The sequence below is a fragment of the Octopus sinensis genome, linkage group LG4 (genome assembly GCF_006345805.1).
Source record: "Octopus sinensis linkage group LG4, ASM634580v1, whole genome shotgun sequence".
NCBI lineage: Eukaryota > Metazoa > Mollusca > Cephalopoda > Octopoda > Octopodidae > Octopus > Octopus sinensis.
In genome coordinates, this window is record NC_043000.1 from 70,823,256 (window position 1) to 70,841,627 (window position 18,372).

Consider the following 18,372-nt stretch of genomic DNA (forward strand, 5'->3'; position numbering starts at 1 on the left):
TTTGTGTTAACTTATTAGCAGCAACTTGCAGATCTTTCTCTTTGAGTGCCAACCATGAAGCCATATTCTTTTCAGTCAAGTTAACTGTAGAAGTTTATTCCTCTTTTTGCTCTGCAACTTGCTCTTGTTCTAATAGTATCAGCTTCTCACCAGACAAACTTTCAATAAGATGTTAACAACTCTACCACATCATTTATAATTTTTCCAAGCCCTACATCATTTGATAGAGTCATCATATCCATCTGAGCCTGATATAAGATTTTCTGCTAGAAATATCTACAGTAAATCTAAAGTATCAGTGACTAGATAGGAAAACATGTTATGGATACAACTGACCATATGATTTCCCAAACACCGTTCATAGCCAAAGGTTGCATTTCATCCCATGACTTGATCCTGTTACATACAGCATCGAGAGTGTTGAACTTTTTCCAATAATCTCTAATAGTATCTGTCATTAATTGCTTTTGAGTTTGTTACAAAGATCTCAAATAATGTGTTCAAGTTGTAATCACACTTTATGAATCATTTGCTGAAGCGAAACTACGGACTATATTCTACTGGACACTTGCTGCATTTGTAAAAGAAGCAATGCTTTGTTGGAAATATGTTTGAGTACCTTTGTACTTCAAGGCAAAAAAAAGTTTGTAAACTAGATTTTGAAAAGGTTTGTAGTCATCTGAGCATTCTTATTTGAAAGCCTAATTACAGGTAGCAACTTAGCATAGCCCTCAAAATCACTTAAATATTCAGATAATACACGAACTTCTGCTGCTGCATAACCTCCTTCATCAAGCATTTTCTTCAGTTCCCCAAGATAATTAGTATTACTACTGGCAGCTTCATTGGTCATTTTAATGTTGTACAAAATAAAGCAACTCTTGAAGGAAGAAGGTGACAGTGGAAAATCATTTAGTGGAAACAATGATTAGTTTTATAAGCATAGAAATGAGCTGATTGGTATATTGCCAATGTGCAAAGAGAAGCTATGAGTGCTAATATTGAAGTTTTAATAATAATAGAGGAACATGATTACACATTAACACCATGTCAGCATGGAATGGCTGGTTTGACAGGATCCAATAAGCCACAAGACTGCATCAAGCTCCAGTACCTGCTTTGGCATAGTTTCTATGGTTATATGCCCTTCCTAACACCAATCACTTTACAGAGTGTACTGGGTGCATTTCATTTTGTGATGCCAGCACTAGTGAGGACACCAAGTAAATTACAATACAAAATTCTTCAATTGAGTGGGAGGGAGATGGTTTTGTACCTGGAGTTGAAAATCTAGAGTATGGCAGAACAAGGGACACTTGTCTCACCACAGAGGAGGTATATAATAATGAAATTATTGTATACAGTGCTCAGGTGCACCACAACTTGTCATATAGACACACCTGTTGAAAAGCAAGAAAGAATAGCGGTGATCAGGTAATTGAATTGTAAAGTCAAATAATTTCTTTACTTTTCTTACAGATTAACACTTTATTGTCATAAGAAGCAACAGCTTCTTTCCTTACGCCTTCTAGATCATTAGCATGTAGGCACTTTCAAGAACAATACTATCTCTTGTGTTATGAATGTCTCAAAGACTGTTTACAAATGCTCTATACTTAGCTAATGCTAAGCATAGAGCATTTGTAAACGTTTGTTGGTTGTGCAAATGAAAGAATCTATGTGGTTGATCAACTTACTAGAAATAGCAGCCAAATTTTCTAGTTATACACAACCAGCTTAAACAAAAGGAAGGACAGAATAGTTTGTGATATACAAATAGATAATATGGTTATGGCTAGAATGTGTTTCAATTGTAGGTTGGCATGACTATACTTATTGGTACATTAAATTCTTCACTGAACTCCATGCCAGTCCTAACCCTTAATAAAAGAATATTCAAACAGTTTGTACAACTCTCACAAGTCAATCTACTATACATTGAGCACCAGACGTCATTTCATAGGTGTTTCTATTGCTAATTATTTCTGCATATCTGAAATACTGCTTTCTTGAACCTACCAATACCTTTTATGCACTTGTTTCTTGCATTGGATATACAGTATTGAGTCCTTACCATTGTCTGCTCATTTCCTTTCAGAACGTGTTGATCTGCAACAATTCAAGCATTAAGATCATCAAGCTCACTGGTTTTGGTTGGCCTACAAAGGTCATAAGCATTGCTCTGCCTCCAGACTCAGTAAGAAAAATTTATATGTGATGATGATGTATATGCAAAATTTATACATTTTATGTACACTATTTTACTTGTTTCAATCATTTGACTGTGGCCATGCTGGAGTACCGCCTTTTAGTTGAAGAAATCGACCACTGAACTTATTCTCTGTAAGCCTGATGCTAATTCTATTGGTCTCTTCTGCCAAACTACTAAGTTATGGGGATGTGAACACACCAACATCGGTTGTCAAGCAATGGTGGAGGAGGGGACAAACACAAACTCATAAATATATATATGATGGGCTTCTTTCAGTTTCCATCAACCAAATCCACTCACAAGGCTTTAGTCAGCCCAAGGCTATAGTAGAAGACACTTGCCCAAGGTGCCATGTAGTGGGACTGAACCCGGAACCATGTGGTTGGGAAGCAAGCTTCTTACCACACAGCCACGCCAATCTTTTTTAAATTCATCAATTCATTTAGAAACTGGAAGGTTTTACTATTTACAGTATATCTATGACAGTATTTTAGTTTATATATTGGGTTTTAAATATTTTAACTGGCATTTTTTAAGCCAAGCTGATGGTCTTTATTAACATCATACATTTTATGAACTGGATTATATTCTGAATATGTGTGTGGGGAGGTGGTTCAACAATATACATGGTTGTAGAACAGTAAAATAACAAATTACAGCTATTATACAATGTCTACATGTTATTCAGTCATTGTACTATCACCACTACATAACAGACAATTTTGTTCCAATAATATCTAAAATATTTTTTCAAATCATTCAACTACATCAGAATTGCTAGAATGTGAAAAAAATAGTACTGCTTTTCTTGAAATAGTAATTTTGAAATAAACTAGATAATTTACATAAAGTTTTAAAATTGAAGAAATTTGAAAATAACATTTTCTTTTTAATCCCAATAAAACATTTGTTGCCTTAAGCAGTTTCTTAGAATTTAGATATTGAAATTACTTGTGTACCTAAACATCAGTTGATATTTCATCAGACTAGAATCTATGTATTAATACGCTTGTATCATCAGCGTTTGTCACACTGAGAAATGTCGGGATTAAATTCGAGTTATTGCCCTTGGCTTCTGGACTGGCATTGCTGCAACACTCTTGGAAGGTGGTAAAACTCTTCACAGTATATTAAGCTTCCAGTTCCTTTGAGTGAAACAAAGTGTGTGCAATGTTCCACCAAATTCTGATCAAGGAAACATTCTTAGGCAAATAGAAGTCTTCATTATTGACAAAGCTTCAATGATACCAGTTTATGCTTTGAAAGCTATAGATAATTGTTTAAGAGATATGAACAGTAATAGTACATTTGGTGGGAAAATTATCATACTAGGAGATTTTAGACAAGTTCTTCCAGTTGTTCCCAGAGCTCCTCCTGCAGCTGTACTTGATGCCTGCCTCAAACGCTCCTCTATGTGGGATAATTTTCATTAAATGCAACTTACGCAAAACATGAGAACAAATGCAAATGAACGAGATTTTTTGAGGTGGCTACTACAACTTGGAAGTAGATTTTTTCAAAGCTCTCTTCATAATCTCACAGAAGATACTATTGATATTCCTGAGGCATGCATATGTAACAATTCTTTGGTATCTACTGTATTTTACAATTGTACAGCAGAAAATATGAAAAATAGAGTGATCTTAACCCTTACAAATTCAGACTGCTTAGCAGTAAATGAAGAAATTCTAAGTAGATTGCCCAATGAAACTAAGACATATCTAAGCACTAACTCAGTAACTTCTGAATATGCCCAGAATTCTCCCATGATGTTTATAAACTCTCTTACACCTTCTGGAATACCTCCTCATTGCCTTAACTTTAGAGTTGGAGCAATTATTAGGCTTCTTAGAACCCTCTCTATAACACAAGGTTTATGTAACGGAACTCACTTGGAAGTACTTCAGCTCTACGAGCATAGCATTGAAGTGTCAATTATAAGTGGATCTCATTCTCACACAAGAGTACTGATTCCAAACATTCCATTAATTCTGCATTGGACCCAGTTCCCGGTTCATCTGTCCTATTCTGTGATAATCAATAAAGTACAGGGACAAACATTTGATAGAGTTGGCATACACTTGCCACAGCCATGCTTCACTCATGGCCAGCTTTACGTAGCTTTTTTAATAGCAAAGGCGATGAACAGTGTGAGGGTTAAAGTGATACCTCAAAACGATATCCACTCGTGGTCAGAAAAGGGGAATCACCTACACTAGAAACATTGTATATAGGGAGTGCTGTAATGGATGTATTTAACATATACTTTCACATAATAATAAATACTTATATTATTAATAAATATAACATAAAGGATAATAGAATTTTTCATTAACCAACATGGTGAAAATTAAACAATTTTGATTAAATGATATTTAAATTATTTGTGAATTTTTTCATGGGTCCAACTAGTCTATATTAAAGAAAAAGTGAACAGACTGTATACAAACATTGACCCTAATATTTGAAAACCTTTAAGAAGAAAAACAACAACCCTTAGCTATTCTGCTCTCTCTATTTCACTGTTATTACAATGACTTCTGTCTTTTAAGCTTGCAAACAATTTCTATTATGCCAATAAAACACTATTTGTTCTACATGACTTTCCACTTCTCATTTTCCTAACACCTTTCTTTTATTTACTATACAAATCCTTATTATTTCACTGGAAACCATCATTTAGCATGAGATGGTGCCAAATTTGGGTACAGCTACACTAAAATTAATACATTATTTCAAAATACAAAATGTGTGTGGTTAAGTGATACAAGCTTACCTATACAGAAAAGGTCCCATGAATCTCCTGGACAAAAAGGATGAAGAAACAAAGAACAGCACTTTAATCATGCCTGAATAAGGATCTCTTCTTAGTATACAACATAAGCGGTTCTTACAAACTAATTTTTCCTAACGAAATTTTTTGTTCAGCTGTCTTTAAAATTCTGTGACTGAGTAAACAAAGAAAAAAAGAAAGCTAGAAAATGACATTTGCCAAAGTCTTGTAAGCAAATAGCAAAGGGCATCTTAAATTTTGATAATGGAGAACACATTCAAACTATATCCAACATCACATCTGCTTTGTAGAAACTAAAAGCTTTCTCCTCTTGTTAACTCAAATTTATTTAACCCTATATTACGTTAGACAACACATTAAAAGATATGTATATTTATCAAATATTTTGCTCTTCTGATATTTTTCAAGTAATAGTTCTGAGTCTAAGCCAAAACTATACAATAACAATACTTTTCTCCAAAAGTCTAATACCTTAGAAATATAGTGCCAGCTAATAGTAACCATAGCAATGAGTTACAAGTTTTATGAAAATGTTGCCAACATTTTACAACAGCATGATAAAGAGAAGTATGTAACAAAATATCTTGCACTTATACAATAAACACACACACACATACATATATAACATTTTTTTTACCATTCATGTGACATGTCATTATCCTCTTCTGTTTTCTAACAAGTAGGATAGTTTACTTTGGGAGTGGGGCTAGGTAAAAATTCAAATCCATTTAAAGTTTAGTATTCTATACTATATTCATCTCTTATTATCATCATCATTGTCATTTAATACCCATCTTCCATAATGGCATGGGTTGGATGTTTTGACAGCAGCTGGTGATTCAGAGAGTTGCAACAGGCTCTATTGTCTGCTTTGGCATGGTTTCTACTGTTAGATGCCCTTCCTAATGTCAACCACTTTACAGAATGTACTGAGTGCTTTATAAGTGCCACCTGCACTAGAACTTTTTACATGATACCAGCATCAGTGGGGTCACAAAGTAACTTGCAAGACAATGACCCTTCAACAGGGAAGGAGGGTAGTATTGATGGAGGTGACTTTGAGCCAGTTGGGAAGTTAACATATAATAGAGGGATAGAGATAGGTGTCTTACTATGGGAAGAGATACTTGGCTACCCAGTAGGAAAAAGGGGGTAAGAAGGGATAGAGAAAGATAGAGAGTCAGAGAAATAGATGGTGTTGAAGATTCAGTGGAACTTACACACAAGGTAGAGTGGAGGGAATATAAGAAATACAGAGGGGTGGGGTAGGAGGCTTCATAAGTGTGTTAGGGGACATATTTAGAGATAGTCAAGAGGTAACTGTAGCAAGTGGTGAGAGAAACTGGAGTAAAATAAAGGTTCAATTCTACTTAAAATTTATTCTATAAGACTTTTTTTTGTTATCATTAGATGAATGTTTTGATAGCTTTATACTGCATTAGTACAACTCATTGACAATTATATAATAGTGTTTCAAAGTTTTATATAAATATAGGTGTACAAAAAAAAAAAATAGAAATAATGAAATAGAAAAGCAAACAGTGATATGTTTGCGCAAAAATTTGAATATATTGAGTAACATTTAAGTGTTTTTCATCAGTAAGGACGTGACCATTTATTGTGCAGTATAATTATTATAAACCTAAACAGCCAAAGCTGTTTATAGTCAGTAATAGCAAAGCATCCATGCCAGTGACATGTAAAAGTACCAGTGCTGGTGACATGTAAAAGGCACCCAGTACCCTCTCAGAGTGGTTGGAAGGGAACTAGCTGTAGAAACTATATCAAAATCAGATTAGAACCTGGTGCAGCTCTCTAGCTTACCAGTCCCAGTCAAACTGTCTAACCAATGCCAGCATGGAAAGCAGACTTCAAATGATAATGATGATAAATTCCTAATTCAAAATGAGATTAATATACTACTTTTTCCTTTTTCATATGACATGTTTTTCTTCTATTTTGCATCAAGAGCAGTTTACATTTTTCTTTTCAGGTGAAAAACAATTATTGTTCAATATAAAGCATAGGATGGAAGTTCCAACTAATGTTTAGCATTGTGTATGGTATTTATGAAAAGGATTTTCTTTATTTTTTCCCCCATCATCTTCAATATAAAGCAGAGGTTAAAGGTTCAAATCTTGAGGTATTCCCAACTGTCTCTTTTTCCATAAATATGGCTTATTAAAAGAATGTTATGAAAGGTTAAAAAAGCTAAAGTGCACATTTTATTCATTTATCTAGTCCCTATCCTGTAATTATACTATAGTATGGTACAGACTAACTCATATACATCTATAGAAGTTATCTAAATATAATGGAAAAGCTGGTATCTAGCATAGAGAAACAAAAAGAAAATTGAAAAAAAAAAAAAAAAGAACCATAATATTAATACTTCTCACACATTACCTGAATATTGCAAATATAAATTCTCTTATAGAGATTTTCTATATTCATTTTTCTTTAACCCTGCAAAGATTATTATCAGTTTGAAGCTTCAAAATAACCTTTCCAAAATATTTCACAACTTTTAGTTTGTTGACATTATCTAATTAATTACAATGGATACTACTTCCTTGAGATTGTTGGCACTCTATTTGAAATAACTTCAGTAGCTGTTTTAACAGCTTATTTTATATAAATAACCTCTTAAAATTAAACATTCTGCTTTTGTTGCATAGATAATTATAAATAAAGTGAAACTCTATCCTGATTAACATCAAATAATATACAAAGTTAACATACACAATTTCTTAAAATGTTATAATAAATACAATTTTATCAATAAATATTAATTTAAAAGCAATTATATTAGATAATCTGTTCACATTCATTAGTGATTCGATTACATGAAGTTAAAACTGAAATCAAAAGTATTGCAAATTAATAATATCATTCTATGTAAACAAAGAGACTCAAGAAAAAAAAACTATTTCAATTTTAAAATAAATGATGAAGGATTAACAATAAATTGGAATTTTTTATAAAAGGTAAACTCAGGATTTTCTAACAAGGAGAAAAAATTAACTCTAAAATGCTGGCAGAAGCCCAGATGCATCCAGACTAGTTGCAATCTGAACAACCATGCTTTATCTGTAACTTATCAGTTATGAATAGAAGATCTGCAGTAGGGGAAATATTGTCAAAGAATGTAGACTGTTGAACTCATACCTACTTCTGCTAATATATTCTGTTTATGTACCACAAATCATATTTAAAACCAAGCACAGACATTAGCAAAGAGACTCATCATATTTAACTACACAAAATATAAGCACCAAGTTATTCAGGTCAATTTCATAACTTGGCTCTTCATTAATACACCTTCAAATATATTAAAAAAATTTTGTCTTCTTTTAAAACCAAAACAAATTAGTTATTTTCTCCTGCCAATCTTCTCATAATCAAGTTTATTCAATAGATTTTTGATTGACCATAAAAAAAATGGAATCTATCAAATCAACAATTCTAATTCCATATTTTTCATCATGAACAGATTACTACTGTAATCATTACTAACCTGTTTACAGTTATATTACCAAAAAATCCCATTTCTTTAAAATTATGCAAAACCTTTGACAAGTATACAAGCTATGAGTATTATTAAGTTATGTTTCTCAGATGAATTGAAACTAACTAAATATTATCAGTTTTAAAACTACTCTGTTCTTTGAAGGATCTATATTGTTAATGTGTGTGACCTTTGCTAATATGCTAACATGTGGAATTATTTTTCAGTACTAATTTAGGTTAAATGAGCAAGGAGCATAACTATCTATTCAATCCATTGTACCAGAAAAATAACTGATGTGTAACTCCTAGTTTTGCTTGTAATTGTTTTCATGGCATTCAGCTTTTGAAAACATTACAACACAAAAAATACAGGTTGTTCTTTATCAATTAACAAATAATATACAGATATGTGCATACATATACATGCACACACACACATGTACATATACATACAGGGGTTGGATAAAATAATGGAAATACCTTACAATTTCAAACAAATTTATTTTAATATGGGGTAGGACCACCTTTGGTAGTAATTACAGCTTGAATTGTACAAGGTATGGACTTGTACAAAGTTTGAATGGTTTCCAAAGGAATTTTTGCCCTTTCTTCAGCTAAAACAGTCTCCAGTTCTTGTAGTGAAGATGGTAGAGGATATCGACTCCTTACTTGTTTTTCTAAAATGCACCATAAATGTTCAATGATATTGAGATCTGGGGACTGTAGTAGCCAGATAAGACATTCAACTTCACTAGAATGTTCCTCATGCCATTCAGTAACAACTTTAGCTGTGTGAATTGGTGCATTATCATCCTGAAAGACTGCGTTTCCCTCTGGAAACAGTTCCGCAACCATAGGATGAATTTGATCAGATAAAATGCTTAGTCTTGACTATTAATTCTACCATGAAGGGAAACCATTGGCCAGCGGATTTCCAAGATGTAGCCCACCAGATCATCACAGATCCTCCTCCATGTTTAACAGCTGGAAGAAGGTAGTCTGGGTCAAATGCTTCTTTTGGCTGTCTCCACATGTATACTTGGCCGGTGGTCGGAAATAAGGTAACGGATGACTCGCCTGAGAAAATGACATTCTTCAACTGCTCTAGGGACCAATTCTGTAGGCTTTTACTCTATCTAAATGCTTTGCAGTAGTAGTTTTCTAATTGCAGCCTACCTGTGAAATCTGGCTTTGTGCAGCTCCTGGCCAACATTTTTTGTGGAAACTGGGTTCTCGAGGTGGTCATTAAGCTATGCAGTAATTTTGAGAGCAGTCCTTTTGTGATCCTTTCTAACAATTCGCATAAGGGTCTGAAGGTCCCTATCTGAAAGTTTTGGTTTCCTTCCGGAGTTTTGTTTCAATGAGGAGGTTTTTCCCCTCTTTCTCAAAGGCTGTCATTACTTTCAAGACAGTACTTGTTGATACACCAAACACTTCAGGTGGTTTTGTTACACTACCAACTGCTATATGAGCAGCAACAATTTGACCTCTTTGAAAGTCCAATAGATCTGTCATTTTAATGAGTTTTAATTACCTTTTTTGAAAAGAAACAGCAATTTTAGCAAAACATTAAGCAACACTAATAATAAATCAAAAAACATAAAAATAAACAAGGTTTTGATGGTTTTATAGATATTTCAAAATTATGATGCTAGGTGTTTCCATTATTTTTTACAACCCCTGTATAAACACACACATGTATGCATGCATATGTACATACACATACATATATAAAACCACACACACATATATACAGACAGACAGACACACATTTATATATACATATATATATATACATATATATACACACAGATACATAATCATCATCATCACTATCATTTAATCTCCATATCCTATGCTGACATACACTGGACAGTTTGACAGGGTCCAGCAACCCACAGGGCTACATTATACTACAATGTTAACTTCGGTATGATGGTTTCTACAGAGGGATGTCTTTCCTAACAGCAACCACTTTACAAACTGGGTACTTTTCTTGTGCCACTAACATTAGTGACATCACCAAGTAACTTTCAAGGCAAGAATAGGAAAAGCCCTTTCAACTAAGTGTGGGGAGTATCTGAAATGGGGGACGTGGCTTTATGCCAGGTAATGAAAGTATGATAGACAAGTGCAGGTGTCTTGGTATAGAGAAGATACAGGGTTACCTTACATTTTATGTGGGTAGGTGGGAGTACATAAAAAGGCAGTGGTGGGGTGACAGAGCAAACCCTCAAGGTACCTCAGAGAGGACACAGACAGTGGATCAGGGGCTAGTTTCATAAGTATGTGAAAGGAGATTGACAGATAGTTGGAAATGAGGGCAGGGGTGAATGTAAGTGAATGATGAACAAAGGTGGGGGTGCAGTTGTTAATAGAAAATACCTGTATAGAGAGGAGGTAAGGCAGGAGACAGAAATGGTTCAGGTGGCAGGATAGTTAAGAATGTAGAGAGATACTGTGCAAGGGGAGGAAGATGTGAGGTACATAAGGATGGCTATAGTGAGTGGGGCATGCAAGCAGATACAGTGTTGAGAATGATGGTGGATATGAGAGATGTCAAAATGAAGTATGGCAGAGAAGAGGGAGACATAACTGAAGGCACAGAAAAGAAGTGAACAGTGTAAACAGAGTGGGAAAGAATGATGACTGAGAATGAGGGATGAAGCAAACCAATGTGTTTGAACTGCATCCATCAGTCCAACAGAGGGCACCCTGAGTTAACTATGGTGCTCTAACACCTTTTTGTCTTAAATGAGAATTTTTTTTCCACAAACAGGTTCAAGTATCTGTGAAACATATTTGACCTGATCTTAAGTTTATTTTCTGTCACTGCATTGCACATCTATTCACACACACACACACTTTATATATGGTTAGTCAAACAACTTACAATGTGCATTCCTACTCAGTATTCAATTAACTAAATAGCTTGCCAGTAATTCCACAAAATGCAAACTGTGACCAATGCCATGTCAAGAGGACAAAGAGATGGAGACGTAACTATATTAGTAGATGAGCATGGTAGGTTGCATATGCAATATGAACTTGTGAAATAAGTGATGAAAATATTTATGATACATTTAGTGTATATGAGACAACAATGGTGAAACAGAAATGCAATGCACATAGTTTTAATCTAATCATTAAAACAGGCATAAAACTAATAGCTAAGAAATGGTTACTTTATATCTGAGGAGTAAACTTTTTTGAAATGCAAGTGAAAGTTAAAGCTTTTTGCCCAAGAACAGATGACCAGGACCACCCAACAGTAACAACTACCTCTATCTATGTTATATTAGTTCATCATTATGTCCACAGCAGCTAATATCCCGTGAAATGTTTCCAGCTCTCCACTTTTCTAAAGTTGGGTAAAATTTAACTGCCACAGGACTCTCCACTTACTTTTCTTTTTTATTTAGTTGCTCATATTTTTGTTTGTTTCCTAAAATTCCACTGCATTTTATAGCAATTCACTAAGAATACTTTTACACTTTCTATTTGCATTTATCCCCTCTTTCAACTACAAAAAAAAAAATTAATATAGTTTTTTTGCTTCTAAATAAGGATAACCCTAAAATTCTCAGGATATCAAAACCAACATTGTCACAAAGGAAATATTACTATCAAAACGTATTTCCAAAACTTTTACAGTTGTCTTATCATCACAACAAAAAGATGATCTGCTTATTATACAGGTGTGTGTGTGTCTCTCTCTCTAGTATGTTTCTGAAGATTTTACTCCTATATATCTTGAAATCTGTCAACTTTCTAGTTCCTAGTTCAATAGTAACCATTTTAAAAACCATTTCACTTATTTTAAAGCAGTCTTTTGAAAATTGGAAGCCAAGTTTCAACATTATTTCTGAGTACATGAATAGACAAAAAAAAAATTCATCTGTTGTTGACCAAATTATTTTGTTGCCCATAGCTGTTTAATTTACAGATAATATATCACTAAAACAATCTTAAAGGCTGTTTATCAAAAGTATTTTAACACTACTGGCTTTTCACAAAACCTGCCACACTAAACCGTAGTTGTAATTTATATATAAGCAAAATTAATGTAAATAAAAATGCTCAAAACTACACGATTCAAACAGAGCATGCCAGTACGAAGAAGACACGATATTATCAATTGGGGAATTCCTTTTCGGCAACAGTTGGCTGGAATGTAGACCAGAGACAATGAGGTTTTTCTTCAAATAAAGTTATTACGAAGGTAAACTCCCACTAAACAACCAATTATATTTACATGTCATACTCAACATGGGAGCTGTGCACATGTACTAAAATAAAGAGAAAGTAATCAACTAACTTGATGTTACTTGATCATCGCTAACGGAGGCGGGTTGAAAGGACAGATAATACAATTTCTTAAAAAGAAATTACCTCACATGGGGAGCATGGAGTTGTGATATGCACATTTTTTTTCTTTGAGCACATTAATGTTTGTGGTGCGAGAAATATTTTTCCTTTCATTAAAAGAAAGGAAAAATAATTTACATAATTTATGCATGTTGTGATTGCACACGTGCAATGAAATTATTTCGAATCTCTAAAATTTTTCTACACTATCCAGGTCACGAAAGACAAGCGAGGGAAGAGGCGATTCGTCTAGTCGATAACAAAACAAGAATATAACCGAAAGCAAAATTTCTATTCAGTACCTATTGTAAGTACAGAAATTAAGAAATAAAAGAAACGCTTTCAAGGAAATCTATATTAGTAGTCAAAATAATTTATATAATGTGACAAACATGAATCTTAAATACAAATCGAATGTAAGTCACGTCAGTAACCATTATTTACAAGTAGCAAGTAATCAATGGTAACGAAGAAACCATGTAAACATTGAAGCAATTTATACAACTACAATGCATTAATAACTGCTGATTAACTGAATCTAAAACTGACGAGTAACAGTGACGAAAACATCTGTACATGTAAAGTAAAGCATTGGATAAAAATAAACAAAGAATGAAAGTTTTAAATATTTACCTGTTCCCCACCGACAAGCATCGTATTCTAAGCCCATGATGAATCTGTTCACAGCGAGTGAAGCAGATGAAGGGGTTAGGGTGGTTTCGAGTGAACGTGAGAAAGTAAATCGGACAACGAAAAGATACAGACACTTATACTAAAAGGATAAGAATGGACAGCTGTATCTCAACAAGATTATTAAAACATTGCCGTAGTTGTACTTGATAGCAACAGAGGTCGAAGAGGCAGAGAGTGTGACCCAAGCAACTTCAGCAACTGTTTACATATACACACACACATTATATATACATATACATATATATATATATATATATATATATATATATATAGCGAGAGAGAGGGGGTAGACAGACAGACTGATAGACACAGAGAGAGATAACACAAACCAGTTGATATGAAATGAAGAGCTGAGTAATGTTACAGTAGTTGCCACTACAGCTGGGAGTTGACGATAAAGAAGGCGGGGTAAAAAGAAAAAATAGGAGGAGGGGTACAGAGAGAACGAGAAAGAAACATGAGAAAGAAAGCGAAGGGGTTAAAACCGAAGACTGAGATGTGTTAGCTAGAGATTCTTCATTTAGTAAATGTAGCGATGATGTAAATGTATACAAAAGACAAAAGAAAAAAAAAACAGGCGATTACATTAACACCTTTGTATTTTTTAAAAACTAGTTTAGTATGGTTTTTCGTATTTACCAAATACACACACACACACACACCACACGATATGCATATTCAACTTTTCAGTAATTAATAAACTTCAATTTTCTTATAAGATTAACTGCAGAAAGATTTTTGACCAAGTGGAAAACAACTTCTGCTACATTGCCTGTAGACAGATGTTAATCGCACTTTTATATATAATGTATTAAGCACACGTAGTAATTAAATCACGTCGGACGGGTTGAATATTTTGTTAAGAAAAGGGATCCAGAACGGTTTGTCAAAGCAAAACAATAAGGTCTGTGTAACAGCATATATTACGGAAAACAAGTGGGACACGCACGCTTAGTTGATAATATGCACATGTAGCTTCTACTAATAAAGTACTAAAGATGATAAATAAACAAATTTTGAAACAACCAGTCTGTTAGCAAACGAAGCGGATTTGGGTTTCCTGTGGAGTTTTAAACACATTTACTTATAACGTTGTAACGGCAATTTTAATTTTATAAATATTTTGATACTATTTTCGAATACGTTTCACAACCACTCGTTGAATATAGTTTGTAAGAAGTAAAGTGAGTAAAGCTGATTAACTCAGTGAGGACTATTCACTTTAGCAGGTTAGAAACAGGTACGATTTTGAAAATCAGAGATCATTAAATAAGAAACATACTTTTTATTTAAAAGATAATTTGATTTTATTATACCGACATTATGAACAAATGAGGTAAGTAATTCAGAATATACTTCTTACGTATGCATTTCCAATTTCAAGTTATAAATATGTATCTTTGAAAACAAAAATACATTAAATTATACATACGTATAATATATATTACATATAAGTTCAACATACATATGTAGTGTTTTTTTTTTTTCTGGAGTCATTGGGTGTTCCAGGTGTGTTTTCAAAAATAAATTTAAGACATTAAGGCGTATGATATGATCACGTTTTATTTTTGTGCAATATCGTATTAGCTATATCACCCCTGGTCAAATTGATGGTAGCAGACACTTTATTAGTATCCTGTAAAATAATCTCTTAAATATACAACTGCAACTCACAAAGTAACAATCACATTCACTGATTTTCAATATTTTTCATGCATGGAGTACAAAATTATCCAGCACTAGAAATATCTATGAAGACATGAATCAAATAGGCATATTTGGCGTTCAGTTATCTCAAATTCTATTCTTTGTTACGGTTGTTGTTTAGCCCATGGTCAATCTTGATCGAGTTGGTCTATGATCAAAAGCGTTCCAGCCATGATCATCCGTCTTATTCAACCAGGACAACATTATTCAAATCCTTTGGTTGGTATTTCTAGCAAGCCGTGAGATCACGTCGAGGCTCCCATACACTCATTTTTAACTTTCTAAAAATGCGACAGTGTCAACTATGTGCGCTTCATTGTTTCCTAAAGCATTTTTATGAAGCGATTTTAGAGTAAAATTTTTTTAATGATTTATCTAAAAAAACAATAACTATGTTTCCTGCTATTACATTTTATTGGAATTTCGAAGGTATTAAGTTAATCAGCTTTTTCTTACGACACTCAATGCAAAAACATTCGCAGAAAGATATTTTAAAATTGCGTGTTGTTCGTCAATAATTTAAGGTAATACCTTTAAAAAAAAAACATTTAATTAGTTATGGTTTTGCTGGAGCACCCACTTAATGTAAACAAATAATACTTATTCATAATTATGAGAATGTCGACTTGGTAAGCTTAACGACTCATTCGACCTTGAGCCAAGACGAGAAGACCTGGCAAGGTTAAGGTTATTTCATAATTGAAATGTCACACAGAAAGGCGGGGCCAACGTGTTAGCTTAGCAGAAATCTTGTGAAATGCAAACTAGGTTAATAATTGCCATCCTTTGTCTGAATTAAATTAGGAGTAGCATATTCTGAGTGATAAACTAAAGGATTTTTTAATTTTAAAAAGATCTTACAAGAGTTATAAAATAAACTCGCATTAAAAAAAAAGAAGAACAACAATAATCTTCAAACATTTCTAATGTCCTACAGATTCGTAGGTGCTATTGACAACCTTATTTTAACAAAGGCTCAGCTGCACCGATCTAAAGAAAAACATCGCGTTGCTAACATAGCTTTTCACATGTGTGTGCAAGAAAGAGGAAAAGGAATCTGTAGCGTAATGTTTTTGTTCTTTATAAGTTTATGTACTGCAAGTAGCATTATAATTGCTTGTATAATGTTAATATACAGAAAAGGTTTTCATAAGTCAAGGTGCGCATGAGCATGTTTTTCTATACTGAGGTATAATATTCTCATCAAATCATTTATGTATTCATTTGACCTTAAAAAAAAAAGATAAATTAAAAAATTAAGGTTACATACCAAATAGAACTCATGCAACAGAGAATTTGAGGTATTCTCAAAGATCACTCCTAAAAATGATAACACATTGCTCGCTTAAAATAAACGTTTTGTAACCTTCAACTTCTTGACTTAATGTGAGCACGTTTTTTGAGATTTTTAAATGTTTAAGTTTCCGTTATATTATTAACATTGAATTGCTGCAAGCATACGAAGTTAAAACGCCCCACTGACTATGTAAAAACTATTTACGTTGACACTTTTTTTTACGACAGGCCACCCACTTTGTGAGAGTCTAAAAAAATCGATTTCTGTATTATCACAAGTATCTCTTTTATCAAAAGAGTGAAATTCAAAATAAGATTAAATTCCTGAGCAACATAAGTCTTTGGCATTCTCATATCATATTCAATAGTACAGTAGGAAATATGGGAAAGTTCTTAGCAGCTTGAGTTCAGTTGATTAATTCCACTTAATTTACATATCATTGCTGAGAAAAACTACTCACCGAAAATTTATGTCTAAATGAAAATATCATTTCCTCTATTAGAATGGAATGTGTCAAGTCTCAAAAGGATCAGGATCGTTACTTTTACTTCTAAAAGACGAAGCCATGAACCTCCATACAAACATCCAGCAAATTAGTTAAAATCCAGAAGCCAAGGACGGTGGAGGGTTTCTGCATCAACAGAATGTAACCTATTCAAGTTGAAGAATTTTCAATTAAATAAAGTAGATTTATTGTCAGGAGTGAAAAAGCCGATGTTTTGGATTCTTGGAGTATATAAGTGACCTTCTTCTAGAGACAACTCCATGACATACTAATTAACCCTTCAATGGTTCAGGATGTCTGACAAGATGGTAGGTAATGATGCGTATTAAATAGGAAAAATTATATAGCATATTATATGTAATATGTCATGTGCAAATAAACTACAATATGGTAGAAACATAGGTAGTATAAATTGAACCAATGGCTATCCATCTTCATTTATTATATTTTCCCCCTTGGGCTACATGCTACAAGTACTGATAGACTAGGCATACACATCAGACAGACTGAAGCGTTACTGAGTGGATAACTAGTCATTTAGACCCCATCAATTCATATATATATATATATAAGAATTTTTTGCGTAATAAGATAAAAAAACCAAGGCTGTATAGATATTAGAGCATTTATAGCCTTGGTTTTTTTTATCTTATTACACAAAAAATTCTTATATACACATGCTGACATAGAACCAACATTGAAACAATTATTCGCAATATTACCGAATCTGGAACTGAACTATGGTCTGTCTATAGCACTTATTCAGCATTATCTGACACCTTTGGGTCTCAATGACATCATTATCTCTTATAACCTCAACTTCTCACTTATATATATATATAAAGTGTCAGGTCACTTTTGAGTGCTACTGGTAACATGTAACCCAGTACAACCTGTTGCATGGTCAGGTCGTCGGAGACTAAACCGGCAACCCCACCAAGCTTGCTTGGTGAGGAGGACACCCCTGCAGGATGAAAAACAAAACCCGTCAAAGGGCGGAGGAACTCTTGAGAGTCAACAGCCTTTCAATAAATGTCTTAAGGCTGTATCATGCGCGGGGACATAGAAATAATCGGACTGAATACCCGATTGCGCAGTTAAACCATTGGGAGTGAAGGACTCCTAGCCTTTGCTAGGGCATCCTTCTAGAAGAAGGTAACTCAGGTAACTGGGATAACTCCGATATAAAACCTGCGGCTCAGTGGTTACCGATGATGTTGACTTCTTGTTCTTTTCGGATTATGGCTGCTGTTGCTTAGTGAGTGGGATTGACTCAGTGCACAGCC

General features: G+C 33.7%; 1 protein-coding gene across 1 annotated transcript in view; it reads right to left on the bottom strand.

Annotated features, from left to right (window-relative positions):
* LOC115210842 (6-phosphofructo-2-kinase/fructose-2,6-bisphosphatase) overlaps positions 1–18,372 on the bottom strand; it is a 118,558-nt gene that overhangs the window by 50,041 nt on the left and 50,145 nt on the right. The window contains exon 2 of the mRNA XM_036502633.1: positions 4,989–5,015. Within this exon, the coding sequence (XP_036358526.1) occupies positions 4,989–5,015 (27 nt within the window). The remainder of the gene's footprint in view (positions 1–4,988; positions 5,016–18,372) is intronic.